Source organism: Apodemus sylvaticus, chromosome 4 (genome assembly GCF_947179515.1).
Source record: "Apodemus sylvaticus chromosome 4, mApoSyl1.1, whole genome shotgun sequence".
NCBI classification, from domain to species: Eukaryota; Metazoa; Chordata; class Mammalia; order Rodentia; family Muridae; genus Apodemus; species Apodemus sylvaticus.
The window spans coordinates 81,243,669-81,266,356 of NC_067475.1; the positions used below are offsets into that span (position 1 = coordinate 81,243,669).

At 35.4% G+C, this 22,688-nt stretch overlaps 1 protein-coding gene across 6 annotated transcripts in view; it reads right to left on the reverse strand.

Annotated features, from left to right (window-relative positions):
* Positions 1-22,688, reverse strand: part of Lrba (LPS responsive beige-like anchor protein) — a 583,194-nt gene that overhangs the window by 429,024 nt on the left and 131,482 nt on the right. For all 6 annotated transcript variants that reach the window (XM_052180236.1, XM_052180237.1, XM_052180235.1 and 3 more), the window contains exons 25-31: positions 21,789-21,942; positions 21,231-21,411; positions 19,437-19,564; positions 18,810-18,917; positions 16,313-16,472; positions 12,419-12,869; positions 4,175-4,308 (exon numbers count right to left, since the gene is read on the reverse strand). In XM_052180236.1, coding sequence (XP_052036196.1) covers positions 4,175-4,308; positions 12,419-12,869; positions 16,313-16,472; positions 18,810-18,917; positions 19,437-19,564; positions 21,231-21,411; positions 21,789-21,942 — 1,316 coding nt within the window. The remainder of the gene's footprint in view (positions 1-4,174; positions 4,309-12,418; positions 12,870-16,312; positions 16,473-18,809; positions 18,918-19,436; positions 19,565-21,230; positions 21,412-21,788; positions 21,943-22,688) is intronic.

A 22,688-nucleotide genomic window follows, 5' to 3' on the forward strand; every position in this document is an offset into this window, starting at 1 on the left:
ATATACTTTAAATATATCATCTATTTTCTCTAAAATTCATTGTTAATTCTAAATGTTTGTGACATTAATAAAGAGAAAGACAAGTACCTATCTATTTAAATATGAAAATTAAAAATGTAACAAGTCCAGAAAAAAAATTTAGGCAAAAAATAAAGCAAGATTAGCTTTTGACTGTGTTAATTGACACAGCTTATTTAATTATTTATTTACGAATTTATTTATTTTAGTTGTTTCGAGATATGGTTTCTCTGTGTAGCTCTAGTTGTCTTGGAACTTGATCTGTAGACCAGATGAGCCTGGAATTCAAAGATCCACTTGCCCCTGTCTCCTAGGTGCTGGGATTAAAGGCATAAGCCACCAAAATTCCCTGTTTTTAAAGTGTGAAAACTAAGGACTGCATCCAAGATTGGCCTGGGCTATACTCCCAGCTCTGATTCTAATTTTGATGAGCTGAAATGCATTTTTAAAAAGTGAGGCAAAAGTGCCTCTGGAGGTTTCCCAGGCTGGGCCAGCTAGCAAGGCATTTGCTATCTCCTGCATTTCCTGCATTCAGCTATCTCCTGCATTTGGTTTCAAATGTGGTTTCTCCAATAATTGAAATTTGGGTTCAGTTGAACTTGGGACTTCCACAAAGAGTAGCCATTTGTTTTTGTGGTGTTTCTGATACTGGTTTCCTTTCTTCTATGGCAGCCTCTAGGAATACCCAAGTATGATAAATATACCAGAAAATGCTCCTAGAGCAAACATTATGGTTATATGTATAGAATACATAATTCTATAATTATATAATGAATGTTATTGGGAGGATAAGAGAGACCTTCAAAAATAATGAATGCAAAAGAATCTGAAAAAGTCAAAGCCTTAGTAAGTAAAGCCAAGAGACCCTGAAAATCAGCCAATAGGTTCCTATTTGACATCAGTCTTTAACTGAGAAAAGCCCAGCCTACACGTTACAACTGGGGACCAGCTACCACCAGCAGCACTGATCACTACAGCATCCCCTCTCCAACATTCACACCAGTGGAAGGACCTTTGCAGACTGATCCTTGGTGCTTAACAATAAACAAAATTATATCCCTATATTCTAGTACCAAATAAACCCACTACAAAAGAAAGAAAAATAAAAGAAAGAGGGTAAGGAGTTAGGAGGGAGGGAGGAAGGAAGGGAGAGAGGGAGGTAAGGAAATGGAGTGTGAGGAACAGTTCAGTGGTAGAGCACTTGCCTTAAGAGCACTTGCCTTGTATTAAATTCCCACTATGCGGAGAACAGTATTTTAAGAATAGGAACACTATTTGTTCCTAATAAAACAATGACAAAAAATTACTTCCTAACACTGACTTTGAAAAAAAGCCAATAGTCTTACCTAATACTAAATATAGCAAAACAGACTTTACAAAATTTTCTTTAACTCGCAGGACTTGGGGTTTGAGAGATGCCTCAACAGTCAAGAGCACTTCTAAAGGACTCAAGTTTGGGGCCCAGCACCATATCAAGAAGACAGTTCCCAGCTGTCCATACCTGCAGCTTCAACTATAACTCTGGTTCCGGGGGTATGACACTCTCTTCTGGCCTCCTCAAGCACCCAAACACATCACACTTGGCATACACACACAGATACATACACACACAGACACACAGACAGACAGACACACACACACACACATATACATAAAAATAAAAATGAATCAATTTAATTCATTAATGGTAATAAAATTAATTTAATTCATTAATGGTAATAAAATTTAACTAGCAATAATAAAAATTAAACAAATAAATAGAAAAATTAGATGAAGAACTAAATATACCAACAGTGTCACATGAGATTGCCCTTCATACCAGCAGAAAAAATACATAATTATGCATTTTAACTGAAAACATATGTATGATAAATTTGATTCAAATTAACATTAACACTCCCAACTGATAATCACACATGTAAGTACAAAGGCTTCTTCCAACATGTGGAAAGCAAGAACCTGTTTTCCTTATCTTTGCACTGATAACCTGGCTCTTTCAAACAGGCAGTTTTCCAGATATCTGTAAATAGACTCCATCTAGCATCTATGCAGGGAGTAAAATACTATTATACAAGTCCCTTAAGGATCTAAGTAACTGATGCCCCTTGCAGTAAAGAATCATTAAATCAAGTAACAATTTTAATCACTAAATACTGCTATGCTACATGTGCATATGAGTGAATAGGCTTGTGTCTTTGTGCGTGTTTGATTGTCTTGCAAGGGATAGTCTATAATGCCTAATTAAAAATTCATTTGTTGAAAACAAATGAAGCTTTTGTTATTAACTGAATAAAGACAAATCTTTTAGTATTAATGTTATATAGAGCAAAGACTGATGCTAAATTTTTCAAATTAGCAAGCACTCAGTATACAAACTGGTAAAGGATACTACACTTTGTTCCACTGCTGAGATAGTTTCAATTTTGTCTTCATTATTTATACTTTGCAACACCATAGAAAAATATATCATATTTTAAAAGAGTATGGCATATTAACATACAAAAACATATTATTTTGAAGAATTTTAATCCAGCAACATGGCTTCTCTGGCAAGAGATCATATCCAAAGACCTTCTAGGTCTGTGTGATTCAGCTGGAATACAGACACACCTTTAATCCCAAAAGACAAAAGCAAGCTGACCTCTGAGTTCAACCTCAGGACAGCCTGGTAAACAGCAAGTTTCAGGTAAAGAAAAGCTTTGGTGCAGGCACTCAGGAGACAGGCATATAGATATCTTGAGTTTTAGTCAGTTCAGTTTACTGATTATTTTTGCTTGGATAAAATAAAACTCTAAACCACATGATGCAATACTATTACAACACTGTGTTTCAAAGTGGAATTTTTAACTTAATACCTACTGCTTTCTATACATGAAAATGGTAAATGTGATTCTCGCGAATTCTTAAAGAAAACACCAGGGGTTTTGATTTTAGCTCAGCAATTTTATTTATTTTTTTTTTTTTCATTTTTTGAGACAGGGTTTCTCTGTGTAGTCCTGGCTGTCCTGGAATTCACTCTGTAGACCAGGCTGGCCTCGAACTCAGAAATCCACCTGCCTCTGCCTCCCAAGTGCTGGGATTACAGGTGTGCGCCACCACGCCCGGCTTAGCAATTTTAATCCTGAGTAAGAGAGTTTGTCTAGCTGGCACAAGGCCTGGGTTTGGTCCTAAAAAACAAACAAACAAACAAACAAACAAACAAACAAAAAGACACTCAAAGTAAATCCCAAGAAGAGGAATGGAATGAAATGTGTAGTGTAGCAGAACAGCAGGGCGTGGAGGCCAGCACCAGCAACTCAGGCACAGGGTGTGAAGAGCAGGCGTGAGGTGCACTAGACCCAACAGTACAACTACACGAAAGTAATCAAGTAATATTGCAATGTGCTGGCTTACTTTACCATACACAGAAGTCATATATGTAACACAGTTACTATTGAATAGGACATAAAGTATTAATTTTCTTTCTCATACTATGAACAGTTCCTCTTGTATCCAAATGCTATTAACTTTCCAAAAATTAATTGCATTTCAAACTTTAAGACAAATGTTGTTAAGACAAGTAAAATAAAAGAAAAAAAGCGAGGTGGCTGTGTAGGTAAGTTTAGTAGAGTGCTTGTCTAGCGACTGTGGAGCTCTCTCCACCACCACATAAACCATGTGCGGTTGAACCTGTGGCATTTAGGATGTGGAGACAAAAGGATAACAAGCTTTGATTCACCATTAACTACAAAGTGAATTCAAGGCTAAATGAGGCCACATGAGACTTAGTCTCAAAAGAAAAACAGAAAGATGAGAGAAATAATTATATTTATTTTGTTGACACATAAGACAAAACAAAGTATGAGGCAGGGGCTGGCTGACTGTGGCTAGTCAAGTAACATCAAAATTCTGTGAGACCAACTAGTTCTACAAATACCACTTGAACTGAATCTCCAGCCCTGATTTTACTTTTTAATTTTATTCAGATTTTGGGGGATATTAATAAACAATCAATAGTAGTTTTGTAAACAAAAGGATAATAGCAAACAATCAATAGTAAAACACAAAAGCACAAAGATTTCTAAAGCACCATACAGACTTCTTGGTTTAATCACAAAATCCGATTTGCTAAAATATGATCTAAAAACTCCGTTGACTTCATGACCACCTAACTCACCTGGTGACTCTCCTCCTGCATCTGCGACTCCAGTGGGATCTGCTGAAGAAACCACACTGACAGCATTACTCGGGGCACTTGCGGTAAGGGTGGAAGGTAAGGCTGATGATTTCCTTGTTGCGATGATGACACTCCTGTAATAAAGGTTTTAAAATATAAATTACTTAATATATGCATTTAAAAACAAAAAGAAGCTAACTTTCATTTTCTTTCCTACCTTATTTTGATATATTCTTTAAAATATTCTTACTACTTAAAATTTCTTCAATGTTTCCCATATTTACATGCCTTTTTCTCTTTTAGAGAGGGGAAGTGGAGGGAGGGAAGGAGAGAGAAGGATTAAGAGACAGACAGAGCCTGCATGCTTAAACAAGACCACAACCTTGGATGGTACTCCTCAGGCACCAACCACCTTGTTTTTAAGACAGGGCCTACTCCTGGGCTGAACTGCTCAGTAAGCTAGGCTGACCACATGGTGAATCCCAAGGTCCACAGGATTCTGTCTCCCCAGAGCTGAACCTACAAGTGCATCACATCCAAGGTTTTTAAATGTTTGTATTTAATGCACTTGAGTACTCTGTCTGTACTATGTGTGGCTGGTGCCCATGGAACCCAGAATGGATATTGAATCCCCTAGAACTGGAATTACGAACAGTTGTAAGCTGCCACGTGGGTGATGGGAAACAAACCCAGACCCTCTGGAAGAGCATCCAGTGATCTTAACCTCTGAGCCATCCTTCTCACCTCCCCCCACCCTCCCTTCTACAGCTTCTTAAAACACTGGTTGATAAGAATCAAACCCAGGTCCTCTTGTTTGTACATCAAACACTTTACTGACGACCTATATCCCAGCCTCACTGTTTTTAAAACTAAAACAATGTGCTTTGAAAATAATTCATTTTAACATTTTAACCAACATTTACATTAGAGTTTATTCATTTAAGACCATCTTGAATTTTCTGATAAACATAATAAAAGAGAATTTTGGGGGTGAAAAGAGAATTTTGGAATTGAAGAGGACAGGAAATTAACTTTTTAAAAAACTTCACAACTGATGCAGAAAACTCAGTATGTTTCAATAAAAAATTTAAAGCACTATTAACTTAGAATCATAAAATCTTAACTATCTTAAAAGAGAAAACAATACCTATGCAAGTAATGGATACAAGTTTATAGCTCATGAAACACAATAGCTTTTGATTATATCACATAGAAAACAATGAACAATATTATTAAACAGCAAAAGTACCAAATAAGCAGTTGTTTATATTGCATATTATTCAAACACAGGTATTTATGATATACCAATTTCAATTAAAGTGCGATACTTTATACTAAAAGAGTAACTAAAAGACCTTGTTAGACACAACCTAAAAGGCATTTTTAATTGAAGTTAGCTCCATAAACATGCAAAAACCCAGTTAATGAGGTAAAAGGACAGCTGATATATAATGTACTCCCACAGCAGCTCTTACTTTTAATTACCCGGTGTTAACCATAAGCTTAAAGTCTTCAACATTCAATTTATTTAATCACATCTTTTGTTGACAATACTGTAAGCTCAAAGTATTCCCTTAACAGCTTTAAAATATTTGATTTTTAAACAAAGTTACTTAGATACTTTGCCCTAATAAATGTATTCATACTTTCTAAAGGCATGTAATTCCATTATTTAAAAAATACATTTCTGTTATAAAAAAAAAAAAAGAACAAAGTGAAATAGGTTCCGTTTTACTTCACTGACTATCATTTGAGGACAAATACTGTTGCCAATTAAATCAAGTTATCTTGTGCTAGGCAAGGCTTATTCAATGTACTTGGGGGTAGCTGGTGTCACATCATTATAAGGGTGACTGCCAATGTTAACTATATACTAAAAAATAGAAGCAACAGCCACCTGAGCCCCCAGTCCAAAATGGTGTGCTTAAATCATGGTAGCTTATATCAGAGGAAGATTATTGAAATAAAAAGGGGGTAGATATGACCTTATGTGTGTACACAGACATGTACATATACATTATGTGCTGATGGTACCCTGAGAAAACAATACAAATATAATCAGTGCTTGTTTTGCCAAAACTTTATATGTTAAAATGCCAGAAAATTTTTCATGTTCTAACAATTTGGTGAAAAAATGAAAACATGAATAATTCACTTTCACATTTGTTCACAAAAGGATCATCACAATCTGTTTCATGCATACAACAGATATATACTGATGGCAAAATAATATTTAGATTAGTGGATTGTGGGCAGACAGTGGTATGGCACTTTGTCTAATATGTCTGAGGTCCTTTATTCCATCCAAATCAGTGAAAAAAATCTACTTCCATAATCAAAATTTAGACATACATTTATCTTACGACCCAACAACTGTACCTTAGGACTTTGCTCAAGAAAATATAAATATCCATAATACAATTGTGTTTCCAGATGCTTTAGAGTAGCTGCATGAAACAAGAAATTGCTCAAGTGTCCTCCATGCAAAAAAAAAAAAAAAAAAGAAAAAGAAAAAGAAAAAAAAACCCAAAAAACAAAAAAACCAAGTTTTTAAACAGTGAGTACTTATACAGTAGTATGCTATTATGCAACAGTACAGTACAGAGTGCTAATAAACTCAGCAATGTGGCTGAATCTCAAAGGTATTATCTTCACAGCAATGAAACCCTAACTAAGACACTTGTCAAAATAAATTAAGGAAACCTATGTTCAAGAACATACTCTTTACTTCCTTTTTAAAAAGAGTTTGGGAGAAGGCAAACTAATAAGTAGTTTTGCAAAAAATAGCAATTGCCTGTGAGGGACAGAGACAGGGTTAGGTGGGAAGGGAGAACACTGATGTTTTGTGCAATAAAATACATACACTGGTCAGAGCTCATCAAAATTACACAATTATACAAATATTGTCTTTGTTCCTTAACACGTACAATCATTATTTTTACATAGTTAATTAAAACACAACAAAACACTGATTTGGGTTCTAAACATTTAGCATACTATAAATAATACTTACAAAAATGAAAAATAGCATATTCCTTTATTCATCTTAGTAAATATTTACTCCCCAGATTTTTGTACATATTCTCAAAAATTTGTAGTTTAATTTGAAAAACATTGTTAAGATATACATTAATTTTATATTATTTTTGTTTTGTTTTGTTTTGTTTTTTTGGATTTGGTTTTTTTGAGGAAGGGTTTCTCTGTGTAGCCCTGGCTGTCAGAACTCACTCTGTAGACCACGCTGGCCTTGAACTCAGAAATCCGCCTGCCTCTGCTTCCCACAGTGCTGGGATTACAGGCATGCGCCACCACCGCCCGCCGCTAATTTTATTTTTTTAAAAAATAATAATAACTTGGAGAGAAAATACAAAAGGTATCTGAAGCCAGAGCCCCGAACTTGTCTTCACCCTTTACAATTCCTAAGATTACAGACATGACCCACCAAACACCTTTTTAAAACATCTTTTAAATTTGAAAGGCAAGCTCAGAAAGGTAAAATAACTTATTGTGGTGGTTTGAATAAGTTTGGTCCCCACAGATTCATGTGTTTGACTGCTTGGCCATAGGGATCAGCACTATTAGGAGGTGTGGCCTTACTGGAGAAGGCATGGCATCGTTGGAAAAAGTGTTGGCACTGTAGGCTTTGAGGTCTTAAAAGCTGAAGCTATGCCCAGTGTGAAACGCATGCAATCCCCTCCTGCTGCCTACAGATTAAGATGGAGAACTCTCAGCTCTTTCTCCAGCACCATGTCTGCCTGGATGCTGGCATGCTGTCTTCCATGATGATAACGGATTAAGCCTCTGAAACTGTACACCAGCGTGAATTAAATATTTTTTTTTAAGTTTTCATTTATAAAAGTTGCTTTGGTCATGATAGATCTTCACAGCAATGAAACCCTAACTAAGAGACTTAACAAAATAAATTTTCAGGATGTACCACAAATCTAAATATGCCTAAAATCAGATTGCAATTCAGCCTTTGCCTCACAGTGAACTTTTTGTAAAGTTTTATTAAGCTATAACATCATGCCATATAATTCATGCACAAAAAGCATACAATTAAATAGCTTTCAATATGTTCACTAGGTTCTCCAGCTAGCATGTTCACGTCTACATTATAATTATCTACACAGCATATAAATGAAGATTATAAGATAAGAAATTACTCGTTACCATTAAATTATTAAATAAGTCTGGTAATAAATAGAAAAATGAAATTTTCACTCTATTCTTTAATTTTAATAGGGGAGAGTGTGAAGACAGCTACTCACTATCAAAAACTGTACAGTCAAGTTTCCCACATTTGGGGAAATATTGAGGGTCAGCACATCTGAAGAGCAATGGATAACACTGGCCCTGGGAGAGCCACCTCTGTGATCACGTTTTCTCCCCTGCTGTTCACACTAAGTATTAATTAGTATATACAAAAAAATAAAATTAATAATTTCTAAACAGACAACCTGATTCAAATTAGTTCTGAAATGTATGCTGCTAAAGCTTTGAGTCAGATTAAAATAAAACCCAAAGTCACATGATCTAATTAAAAATGGAATAAATAATATGTATATATGAGATGTTTTCATTTTATTACTATGATAAAGTTTCAGTGTAAAGACTAAAATCTTCATGAGAAGAGATATTTAGCCCATAAAATATAAACTAGGAAAGTACATTCTACATTTTGAAGAGAGAACCTAAAAATTTAAACTTAACACTCTTCAGTGGGAATTACCTATGTAAGAACAAAAGATTTCGTATTCTTTTTAAAAAGAAAGAAAAAATGTAAAAGCATAGAACCCACGTTTTTAATTCTTCCACCCCCGACTCATTATTTTTAACATCTTATTATTATTTAATCCTGCCACCACAGACTCATTATTTTTCCCTCTTGTCCTGGGATTTCAACCCATGGTCTTACACAGATAAGCTCTAGCACCAGCTATCCCCTAAGCCTTAAGCTTCTACTTAAAAATTGAACTAAAAATCTGTCTTAATGTTTAAGAAGCAAGTAATTATCTGAATTTTGAATAATGTCAATTTTAACTAAAGCATTTCCCTATTTGTCATAAAGAATATAGAAAACTGAGCCAGCTATACCACCTAGCTTTTCAAAATGTCAGTTAAAACATGGAGATTAAAGTGGAGTTTACTTACAGATTTTGTGAACTCACTAACTTTAGTGAACATTTAGAGTACTTAGCATTTGCTCCATTGTGTACAGATTCTTTAGGAAGTGCTTTCTACAGTCAAGATCATACCAAGTGAAAATCATGTTGACTTGTCAGTTTTTGAAATTAGGGAGTTTGAAGGTTTTCTCAAAATTAATTAGTAATAGTCACAAATAAAAGAATAATACATTCCAGACAAGTTTCAGAAATTTCATTTCAATATAGTATCAACTCAGTGTTAACACTGATGTTTAACATAAAAATGGTTTTCTAAAGACAAAAAACTTTTTCAACAGAGTACTTTAGTCCCTAAGGATTCAGTTGAAAACACAGACCAGCCCTTGAACTTTATCAAGATAAATCCCTGGCATCCATTAATCGCCAGCGAGGATCTTCAAATTAGATAAGAGCAGGAATCTTGGCATGGGAATGAACACAAACACCTTCCCTTTCACTGAGACTGAAGCTGGCAGCCTTTCAGCAAGGGCTCACTCATGAAGCTGTTACTCTAAACTTCCCAGCTATTGCTTGGGAGTTGATAATTCTTAAGATATGAGGAGAGTTCTGATTTCTGGCACAGCATTCCTGAGATAAATACATGATCAGAGGGATGCTTTGAAATTCCCAGAGTCACTACATTGCCCTATGGCTGCAAAAAAAAAGTCTTTGAAAAGGTGTCTCCGGCTAAGAGAAAAGACAGGGGAGGGAAGAGATAGAACAGTTTGTATTCCATCAGACAATATGTTAAATGCATTCCAGACATGTTAAGTTCCACAGACTATCCAGAAAAATGCTACCACCTAAATTACTGGTTTTTACTTTAACAAACTTTTAAATGCAGTACCTAAGCAGGAATACCTAAGTAAATGCATAATTTCATTTAAGGTATTGAGAAAAGAGATTTCATTTCAACATTATTGAAAAGAAAAATGCCAAAATAAAACTTTGTTAATTCATAAAATTGTTTAAGTATATTAATAAGACAGCCAACTAAACTATTTACCCACCCAATTATTTCTTATTATTAAAACTAGCACAAATTTAAGTTAATTTTAATCTGGGCACAGTAGTTTACACCCATAATCCTAGCCTTGAAGAAGTCAAAAAGACTACCATAGACATTTAAGCATCTATGGTATACAGTCTTGTGAGCTGTAGAATCTGGTGTTGGCCTAGAAAAAATACTATTTACAAAAGATGGAGAAATAGAGGACAAGGACTAAACTAACTGAAAATATACTATTATGTAATCTAATATGTAGAAGCCTCTAATATTAGAAGCCATAAAATAAAACAGAAAACCTTAAGTCCACAAATAAATAAACTGAAAATCTGATAAAGTGATGAATCTTATAGCCTCTATTCACAAGGAATTCCATAATAGTAATGAGATTTGTTACATATGAATGTATTCACTGGCCAGAGTAAGCTGCAGTAAGACAAAAAAATATGTATGCCACTGGACAAGATACAAGAAGCTGTCATTTCTATAAGTCTGCCAAAAATGTACTAATGTCAATCTAATTCTAAGGCAACATTAGATAAATATAAACTACATAACATTCAAAGACTTGAGGGACATAATCTCAAACTGGATCATTTGACTTAAGATTGTCATTGAATCCCAATTATAACAGTGTGTGTGAAGAAGCACCTGAAGAAGTGGTTAACAGCATACACTACTCTTACAAAGAACCAGAGTTTGGGTCCCAGGACCCATGTCAATTAACTCACAACTACTTATAACTTCAGCTTCAGGGATCCTCTGGACTCCACAGGCTTCTGCCACTCCTGGGTACATATCCACAGACAGACATACATAATATAAATAAATGAATACAGGCAGTAAGCACAAAAAAATCAGTGTAGCAAGGCTACTTGCTGGGAAGAAGGGGTTGAATGGGAGCTAGACACAAGAAGAGGAAACAAGGCAGGATTGATTAAAGTACATTATCTATACGTGAAAAAGTTATGGAAGAATAAACAGAAATAAGTAAACAAGCTTAAAGAAATTTAGATAATGTATTTAGTATTTTAAATTTTAAACAGCATTATATCAATTTTAATTTTCTTATTTAAAGATAAGAGTTTATATAGAAAACACAGACTGTATTAAAACATATCTACATATCATATTAACAACTTAATGTCTCAACAAAAATAAAAATTTTGTAGTAGTAACTTTTCTGCATATAAATTTGTTTCCAGATAAAATTACTGATTTTTAAAAGTATTCATTCAATAACTGTATATTGATATTATATTATTCAATGATAATAAAGTTATATTTCAATAACTGTATATTAGAAGTAGAACAAAAGAAAACTTTATAAAATATAAAGACAACACAAAGACAGACTAACAACACACAGACTGACAAAATATTATAACTGGTAGGAGAGCACCTGCCTACCAATGTTGAAGGGCCTGGACAGCATCCTGAGCAACATACACAAACTGTTCAGTCGAAAAATAGACAAATCTATTAAAAACACCACCAATAAATAAATAAACAAACCCTTGGGGCTACATAATCAACCAGATTCTCTAGTTAGCTTTCTCAAACATCCCAGGTTCAGAACACCAGGATACCTGGTAGAATTCTTGTATCTACTGGCATCTAGATTTCAACCTTTTTTGCTGTTGCTTTCATAAAGGCTGACACAATACTGGTAGCAGAAACTGATGGATAACCACTGTAAGTTCAAGTAATGTCTGAGGGGTAACCACAAAAAAATAAAATAAATAAAAAAAGAAAGAAAAGAAGGAAGGGAGGAAGGGAAGGAGAAAGAGAAGAAGGGAAAGAGGGAAGAAGGGAGGGAGGGAGGGAGGAAAATGGCATTTTTACATACAATGTGCTAATATCCTACTAAAGATATACCTAAAGTAATATCAGTGGCATTAAAATGTTACTAAAAATATTGTACAAACACACAACAAAATTGCCCTTATACTTTTTATAAATTAGAACAAAACATTCCACTGTAATGTGGAAGTCACATACTTTAGACTTTTATACTGAATTTCTGATCACCTTTACAATTTGTGAGCATAAGCATACCAAAAGGAAACATACCTGTCAAAGGATCTGAACTGTACGGGTGGATCCACAGATAGGTCTCCAAGAGCACCGAGGCAGGCTGGGGGCAGAAGGGCTGGATCCACTGAGACTCCATCTGCTGGCATATTCACCAAGCTCCGGAGAATGTCCTTCACGTTGACATTTTTTGAAACTGGCACTGATGGTGTCACCTTCCTGTCCAACTCATTTCCTCCATCAGTTTTTGTTTCCTGAGATTTATTGACTTCCAAAGAAAGAGTGCACAGCACCTCACTGATGGCGTCTGGACCCACGCTGACACCCAGAGGCGCTGCTGGAGAAGCTACAGACATATTGCTTCCCAAGCCAGAAGCTGTTTCCTCACCAAGTCCAGAGTCTCTCCTTCGAGTAGATGAGGTGCCTTCCAATGATTCTTCCACTGATGACAGAGTTAAAGAGCTAAATTCTGCTGGTGTGTTTTCTGCATCTTAACCAAAAACAAAAGAGTAAATTTAAAAAAAATCAATAACTAATTTTTAAAGGTATATTAACGTCCTAGTAGCCATCCAGGATTTTGTGTCATGTTCTCTCAAAATAAAAAAAACTATTACATAAACTTTAAAATACAATGATGGCATACACCTCATAACTAAAATATATGATAAAATGAATAAATAATAACTACCTGTATCAGCCTTCAGAAGTAATTGTTTTTTTTAATTTTTTTATTCGATATAATTTATTTACATTTCAAATGATTTCCCTTTTCTAGCCCCCCCACTCCCCGAAAGTCCCGTAAGCCCCCTTCTCTTCCCCTGTCCTCCCACCCACCCCTTCCCACTTCCCCGTTCTGGTTTTGCTGAATACTGTTTCACTGAGTCTCTCCAGAACCAGGGGCCACTCCTCCTTTCTCCTTGTACCTCATTTGATGTGTGGATTATGTTTTGGGTATTCCAGTTTTCTAGGTTAATATCCACTTATTAGTGAGTGCATACCATGATTCACCTTTTGAGTCTGGGTTACCTCACTTAGTATGATATTCTCTAGCTCCATCCATTTGCCTAAGAATTTCATGAATTCATTGTTTCTAATGGCTGAATAGTACCTTCAGAAGTAATTGTAACATAAGCATGGATTATAACACAGAGTTGACTGCCTAAGTGCATAAAGTAAAAACTACCTCACACACAGTTTCCACTGCTAAAAAAAAAAAAAAAAACTGATCAGCCTCTCCTATATGCAGAATAAATCAATACTGCTGATGATCTAGCTCAACAAGGAGCAGACCCAGGCCTGCTAAGACAGGCCACATATCCCAGGATTGCTTTTAAACCAACAAAGACCTGGAACTTCTGATTTTTTCCCCTCGACCTCCTGAGTATGGAGATTACAGATATGGCCACCACGACCAGGTGATGAGGAGAATCAAACCCAGGGTGTCACACATGATAGCTAGGCAAACACTCTGCCACTGAGCTAAATGCTCAGCCCAAGCAACCCTGTGTTGCTGTGTAACTGCTCCCTGATCAATCAGACTTCCAAGTTCACCAAAAATCTACACCTTGCCAAATCTGATGATCAGTCCTCTCACAGCACTCAGCAGGAAGGCAAGCTGCTGGGTGTCCTCTGCACTGTGATCATTCCTTCTTCCCTTGACTACTAGGATTTTCCTTATCATTCCACCAATGGATTCTCAGTAATGTCTTCACTTCCTCCCTGATTTACTAGGTTCAAGGAATTTAGAAGTCGATACTTGAGCCTTTCAGTCCTTGGTTCGCTCATCACAGCTCTATCTATATCTATTTTTCCTTAATGATCCCACAACTCTCCACAACCACAACTCTACCTACACACAAAAGGTGCAAATATAAATATAATATTACATACATATATATATATGTGTGTGTGTGTGTATATATATATAAAATATTGACTGTTATTTACTGCTTTATCTATATCTTGTATGTCAAAATATCTAAAGTCAGAAGGTTGAAAACTGAAATATTTCACCTTCGATCTATTCCAGTTATCTTGTAGTAATTATTGAATACCTTTTCTTTTTAAAATACTCATATTAATATTCAGAAATACTGTCCTTCTGTCATCCAAATATATCCAGAATCTGACTGCCTCTAGATATCTGTGTGGTTACAACAACCCTAGCCCATCAAGTCATCACATCAAGTGAATTACTACACTGTGCCCATAACTGGTAGTGGAAGACAGCTGCTTTAATGATCCTACTGACTCACACCTCCTGGTATTTAAGAAAGCCTTCAATCTGAGCTAGTTCAATAGGATAGTTAACCAAGAGAATAGAATCTGAAGTAATAGCCAGTTCCAAAGCTGTGTTTTAATAAGGCCTGCCAGACTTGACTTTACCAGAATCCAAATCAGCTCTATTAAGAAATTTAGCTGACTTCTACAGCTAATGAGAAAGATTACATAGAAATAGAAAAGTCTTTCAAAGTAATGGAAAAAGGAAAGAATTAAGTTACCATAAGAACTAAGGCCTTCCCACAACATAACACTGCTGTAATCAGCCAATCCCAGCCCAGAACCCACCAGCTGAGGCACTAGAAAGCAGAGAAGCCATCTTAATCTCAGTCTCAGGAAACATCTGAGCAGGGGTGAGCATTCCCACCATGTCATATTCAGATGACACCCACAGAAATCATGAAATAGGAAGGTTGTTGTAGTTTTAAACTACTAAGCTTCAATGTACTATGCCATATAACAGAACAGAACTAAACACTAGTTTTTCTTCTTTGAGGTGTATTCTCAACATAGACTCCAAAGTGTTACTTAAATTTTTTAAATTTTATTTATTATAATTGTTTCTCTATGATGTACATATGATATATACACACATACACACACACTTGAATCATAGCGCACATATGCCATGGTGCACATGTGAAGACAGAGTGGATGAAACATTCAGAGTAACTTCTCTCCTTCCACTGTGGATTTGGGGGATTGAACTCAGATCATCAGGGTTGCATGGCAAATGCTTTTATCAGCTGAACACTGGCCCCAGAGTGTTACTTTTAAAATACATGTCAGTAATAACTCTGTACTCAACACTCCAATGACTGCTCATTTCTCTTAAAGAAAAGTTCATAAAGCATCTCTTCTGTCGTGCCTGACATTTTATTTATTATCACTCTCATTGCCTTATAAAATGCCATAAAATTTTTCTATTAACAAATATTTTCTGTGTCCTCCTGCCAGAGATAAACTCCAAGAAGGTGGAGTCTTTTCCTTCTACATGAATACAACAATCTAATACATACTCAATAAAAACCAACAGGGCGGGGGGTGGCCCTCCTCTCAGCGCAGCTAGCTCTGTAACTATGAAAGCTGTTTATCTAAATATATGTCTATAACTGAAAGCTCCTTTTTTGTTTGTTCGGTTGTTTAGTTTTTATTTTTTTCAAGCAGGATTTCTTTTTCTGTGTAGCACTGGCTGTCTTGGAACTCAAGAGGCTGGCTTCAAACTCAGAGACGTGCATGCTTCTAAGAGCTACTAAAGGTATGTGCCACCACTGCCTAGCTAAGAGCTACTTTTAAAACTATAGTGATCACTATTAATAGCTTAAACAATTTCCTAGAAGTCTGTTGTAAAAGACTGATTTACCCTTCTCAACAAACATAAAAGTAAAAACTTTGTACTCTTTACCTATTAGGAATAACACTTTCTCATCTTTAAATTAGATGGACCACTTACACTTACAGTGCAAAACTTATCTCCCAACTGAAAAAAATAAAACATGTAAATTGAAGAGTTATTAGTAAACATAGCTAAAATATTTTGCTCTTAGTAAATGTAATACTATGGTCTCACTTTACACAAAGTTTCCAGAATCAGCGTCTTAACCAGGCTTTGTTTGAACTTTGGGTACCAGAAAATAAAACATGGAGACTTACCAGGAAGTGATACATTCCCATTATCACTACCAGTTTCCTTAAGAGACTGACTATGCCTTTCATCTTGGGGTTCCAAGATGTCTCTGTACTTTGAGACCATCAGAACAGAGATAAAGTATACAACAGCCAAAGCTAAGAATTGAGCTTGCTTGCTGTCCTCCTGAGGAGAAAAAAGCAAGTGTTCATGCTACTGTTAACACTTGAATTTATTTCACATTACAACACTTACATATGAAAGATGTTCACAAATCTCTCACTGTACACAGAAAATAACGTATCATTTGTATAATAATTTATTACTAAATGTAATAATTCTACAATACATTTGAGCAAGGTTAAACATATTCTCGGCAGTAGTAACATTAAATGAAAATATACACAAATACTGAATCAGAAAACCCAATTCAACTTTAAAAATAATCGAGTGCTCAATATTAAGAAACATGTTGTACCATACTTTAAAGGGCAACTCAAATAGTAATTATCACAATACAAAGGTAACTGAATCTTTTTACTTATCATCATAAAAATCCAAACATATAAATTTAATAATATTCCAGCAATGTGGCATTATGATACCCAGCATGTCCAAAACAGACATCCAGGAGAAAAGAGTAAAGTTATCACAGAAAAGGATGGGAAAGGAACCTCCAGAATACTGCAAATATCATAGACAAACACAAGTCAAGACTAAAAACAAACCAATTTCCTCAAAGAAAAAAGACAAACTAAACTGAGACATTGAGGTAGCCACCCTAGCTCTACAGATGACCTGCGTGTGACTATCAGTGGCCTCAGGATCCAGTGCAAAATGATGTCACACACACATCAAGTCTGATAATGCCTCAGGAAAGGTTTAACTTAATTATTTTAAATTTAAAAATCTCAAATATGCCTATCAAACCTAAAGTTACAAGCATCTCAAGTATTTGGTACATTTCTGAGTCTGACAATGCATGCCAGCGACTTGGTACTGGTGCTAGGCCTTCAGCCTTGATGCACAGAAACCAGATGGAAACTTAGAGGACAGTTATCACCTACTGTTCTCACATATGAAATTATCAAAAGATAAAAATTAAGTGAAAAGATATTAACTACAGTGAGAAATTCTAGACACAAGTTCAGAAAAAAAATTAGATATCAAACTGTCCCTTAACAGGTCTGCTTGAATTAATTCTTAGACACATTTCCAGTATTTCTAGCAATCTATTACATGTCATAGGTTTGCAAGTATAGGATTCTTAGTCTTGGTAGGAAAGATAAATTTACATTTTTCCTTTCTTCTTAAACATCCCTTTCTTGTCATGTATTATAACAATGTGACCATTAGGCAAATCATTTACGTGGTTTTTTTAGTTTCTTGATTACTTAGGCCTTACTAAATCTTTATTCATCCCATCAAATTACCAAAATCCTTAGCTCCCTTCCTCTACCTCTTTCTACTATGTGCCTTCTAGCACAGAAAAAAAAATCTAATGTTGCCATCTTCCTCAAAGGACTATAAATGAGATAAGACAGACACTGCATCTGACACTGTGCTGTTCAGACAGTATTCAGAAATCACTGTGTGGTGACAACACTCCAAATCATAAACTTGTACTAAAACCTAGTCAAGAACACAAGAGGGCACTAAAATACCAGAGAAAGAGGAAAGACAAAGAAAAGTGATGCTCATAAAACATCCTATGAAGTACATATTTAAAGTACCCAATACAAACTATACAGTCAGCGGTCAACAAGTACTTTCTAAAGATAATATTGCACTAGAAAAGTAGATTGCAAATTACTCTATTTTAAGATTTATATTTTATAAGACTTTAAAAACGGTTAACATCAAAATCTGCTAAAAACAAAATTATTTTCATCTTTAAAAAGTTAACAAGACATCAAGACATGTGACTATAGTCACAACTCTGAAGAGGCAGGAGCAACTGAGAGTTGAAAGGCAGCCTAAGCTAGGTAAAACCCTACCTCAAATATAAAACACAAATAAAAGTTTAAAAAACTACAATGTACTAAGCATTTCATCACCTACCTTTTAATATATTTTAACAAATCCTTGATGGAGAAAGAAGCAACAAATATTCCGTTAAATAATACAGTTTTAGATGATAGTACATAATTACATCAAGTGCAAAGATTCTGGAGGCAAGACTAGAGAGAGGGTTTGAATTCTGACTGTCCTTTACTAGCAACAACATTTGACCAGGTCACTTGAGTACAATGGAAGGTTTTGGATTTACTGAGGCATAAAAGAGCAGGCAGCGTCCAGTGTCCCAGAACAGTGCTCTTTCACTCCGACAGACTAGCTCTGTTTACTCAGCCCCTCCCACCATTCTAAAAATCTAAGATCAGTTCCAAGAAACCTGGTTTCTAGGCCTGCCTGTTGAACCCATCAACTTCATTTCACATAACTTCTTTTTACCTCAAGTACTTTGGGCTCAACAGGAAGCATGCATCAGCTAAGAGAATACTTGAAAGAAAGTTTTTAACTTACAATGTCTCTGAAAACAACTGCTCGAAGCCGATTAATGTCCATGTCTTGCAGGAGCCTGTCAAGATCTCTTACTGGAGATAAACCACCAGTCACAATGTCCACTGGGCTCTGTTTGAGATAAAAATAAATAATAATAATACACACTCACACATTAAACAATTTTTAAAAAATAACTGAACACAGTAAACCATCAAAAAAGCATGGTATAGCATGCTTTCTCCCAGTTTTTTCATATAAATTTTATTTCCTTGTGGGAGCTGGGTATGGATGGCAGAGATTCACGTGGGAAAACTGGCATCTATGAATGAGAAAGTATCACAAAGCCAGGGAAAAGCAGACAGGATTAAGTATGCACAAATTTTTTTTTCCAGAGCTGAGGACGGAACCCAGAGCCTTGCGCTTGTTAGGCAAGTGCTCCACCCCTGAGCTAAATCCCCAACCCCAAGTATGCACAAATATTTACCATGTATTTAAACAACATTTGCATGTTATACTGACAGAGGAAAGTGTCTATTTTTAGAACCCATGTCAGATTTATTTAGCTTTATGTTAAAATGAGCAATCTATTTAGGATCTTAATTGTGGAATATAAACATGCTTTTGTGAACTAATTATTCTGTAACTTACCTTTGCTGCAGATTTCCCCATAGGAATCAGACTATGCATTGTTTTTAAGCTCTTTGCTGTATCTCCTCTGGCTTTCAACTGTGAATGCTGCTGACACTCTAAACAATTCCTTACAGCCACTGCACACACTATAACATATTTTAAGAAAAAGATTGGGAAAGAAAAGAAAATTATACTTAAGGTCACAGCACAGATATGAATCACCTTCACTATATAATTCCTCTTACACTTCATTAAAAATAGATTACCTTGAGTAAATTCCTAAAATGTCCCTAGACTATCACCTTGTGTTTATTGACTAATTTTCTCTGTAATGGCTAAGATCTAGGAAAGCAGCTCAACTAGCACTGCTGAGACTTTGGATTCTATCCCTACCCTAAGCAGTAGACAATGTTTAGTAGATATGACTGCAATCCCAGCACTTGGAAGGAGGCAGGAGGATCACAAGTTCAAATACCATCTTCAACTACACACCAAGTTCAAAACCTTCATCTTCATTGAATCCTGTTTCAAAAAATGTCCTCCAGCCCCCTCAAGAATGGTCTAGGGAGTTCTGCTGAACAGAAATTGCTTCAGAAATGGTGTGCTTGTCTTGCTGTGCTTAAATTGACCAAACTTAGAGCCTCACAGTGCTAGGCAACTACTCTACCACTGCAGTACACAGCCAGTTCAGTTTAGAAGTCCTAGTAAGTTTAAAGATGTAGCAGTCCTTCACAGATAAATCTATATTTCGATTTCAACTGCATTAATTATCGTTTTAGATTTGAGATCAATTTCCTAATTTATTGATCTACAATCTCCTCCTGGACAACATAACAAAACAGTTGTAACTGTAATATAAATATCAGCACTAATGACAGAAGTTAAAAATGATAGCTTCTATTTTGTAAGGCAGGATATGAACATTTTAAATAATTTCTACAAACTGGTACAACAATTCCTTTAGAACATTATAAATTATCTAAAAGCTATGGTCAATGGCATTTTCAGTGAAAATTATGATGGTATAAAAATCCAATTATGGATTTTTACTAGTTTGTAGTACTTATTCTTGATAAATGTAAGGAAATGTTTCATTAATTGTCTGCTGCTGCTGTTATTTTTACAGATTACTGTCTTTATAAAGCCAAGGTTCCTAAGGGTTTGTTCCATTACCTGGACACTCTTTCCCCACTATCTTCTCTCCATAGCAAGTCAAATAACCGAATCCCAATAGTTATAGCTAGACAGGAAGCCTCAAGCAAAGAACAAGGGTCTCCTTCATCTAACGAAGCCCTAACACTGAATTGCTGAACAGTCATTCTATGTGTGTTTGCTTTTACTTAAATTAGAACTGTTCCCAAAAGAACTGAGATTTCATGATTTTGTTAAATACTTTAATAAACTATGCCAGTTTACTGGAATTAATGTGTATTTGAGTGATGCCCACTGAGAACCCTCCTCCTGAAGTATGTTTGGAAGAGAAAAGAATCTGCGTTTCACAGTACTCGGGAGACAACCAGGCCTCAGCCAAGATGAATGGACATGCTAAGATCTTCTAATGATTTATAATATGTGAAAATCTCTATTTTAGGTCAAACAGAAGTTAACAGAGAAGGGTAAATGTTAGTCAGAATCACCTCAGCAGTATGACCGCCTCATGACCAAACGTGTTAGCCACTACTGTGTGCACAAAAATACAGACACATGACAACACCGTAAGTATACACCTCCCCAAAATAAGAAACATTTTACTGTAATGGGTGGATAACTAAAAATGTTAAATGGAATTCTTAATGGCTTTTAACAGTTTACCCAATCGGAGACACTGTCGCAGAATTCCTCCAGATGACATGTTTTTTTCAGCTTCAATTTCAGTGAAACCAAGGGAACTTGCAAATATAAGTACATCCACAAGGCTAATTAGCCTCTGAAGAAATGTCACTGAGGCTTCTATTGAAAGGCCTTGAGTAGGCTCAATATTCTCCAGCTCATGCTGTAAAATATAAGATTTAGTAGTTACACCTGCATTTACATTTACCAGATGCATTCCTCAAATTTCTACATTTTTCAAGTTTAGGCTTTCTGGAAATCTACAACAATAGACTGATTTCTATTTTCATCTAAAAAAGAACCAACAAGGCAATGAAAACACTCTCATCACATTCTTCACAAGTGAACTCATGTCTAATGAAGTACCATTCTCTGTAAGTTTTCCCTTCCTTCAACACATCCTAAACTCTTTTCATGTAAATATAAAAGATTTGATTTATTACAGCAGTTATTATGTATAGAAACCACTGCACACAGCTGTAATCACTAAGGATGCACAGCATTCATGATTGCACACCAACTGTATAGTGAAGTCCTTACTGTGGCCGATGTAGCAGCTGAAAGCAATGGCAGTATACCCCCACAAGCCATGACCATATTGTCCATCACTTGCGAGATGAGATGAATTGTGTTGTGTACAAAGATGACATTATCACTGCTATTCACGAAGTCCATAACTGTCTTTGTTGAATGGCTGTCCAAAGATAAATTACGTTTACTGATGAAGCTAAGGAAAGGAAATCAGTATACCATATACCTGCTTAAGGAGAGGCAGGAAATGCAGCAGATACTGAGGTGCACACTCTCTCAGAACAAGTAAACCACACTGTCAGAAGTCACTGTCTATGCACAAAGCACAGAGTCTCTGCTTAGGCCAACACTATTCATTATACATTTGGATTAAAGAGTTGAATGGAACTATGCTCATTAAGAAATCACAGCAAAAATTAGGAGGCAAATAGCACTACATGTGCTTTTAAAATAAATTTTTACTAATAATTTCTTGTATAGTGGTATAAAATTCTCTTAAATGTGGTAAGAATAACTTACAAACAAAAATCAACAAATTTAATTATTTTAAAATTATAAATCACACTATGTAAAATGATAAAACACATATAGATTATTTGTATTAAATATCTGAACAATGCTATATATAAATTTCAACTACATTTTGGCATTTACAATAATAAGCCCCATTAGAATACCTACCTTCTAGTTAATTCTAGTCTGTAAATACTATAACAAACCTTGAGCAATTTTTAGTATGGGAAATCTTGGATTTTCCTGGGTTTGTAGTCCAGAAAATTCCACGCATAGAATGGAGAATAAATGGTAATGTGATAAAATACTAACAGAATAATTTATATTCTCCTTTTTCAATCAAATGTTTGGGGTAATGCAAAATGTTTACATAAATTTCTTTAAAAGGAGAGATGA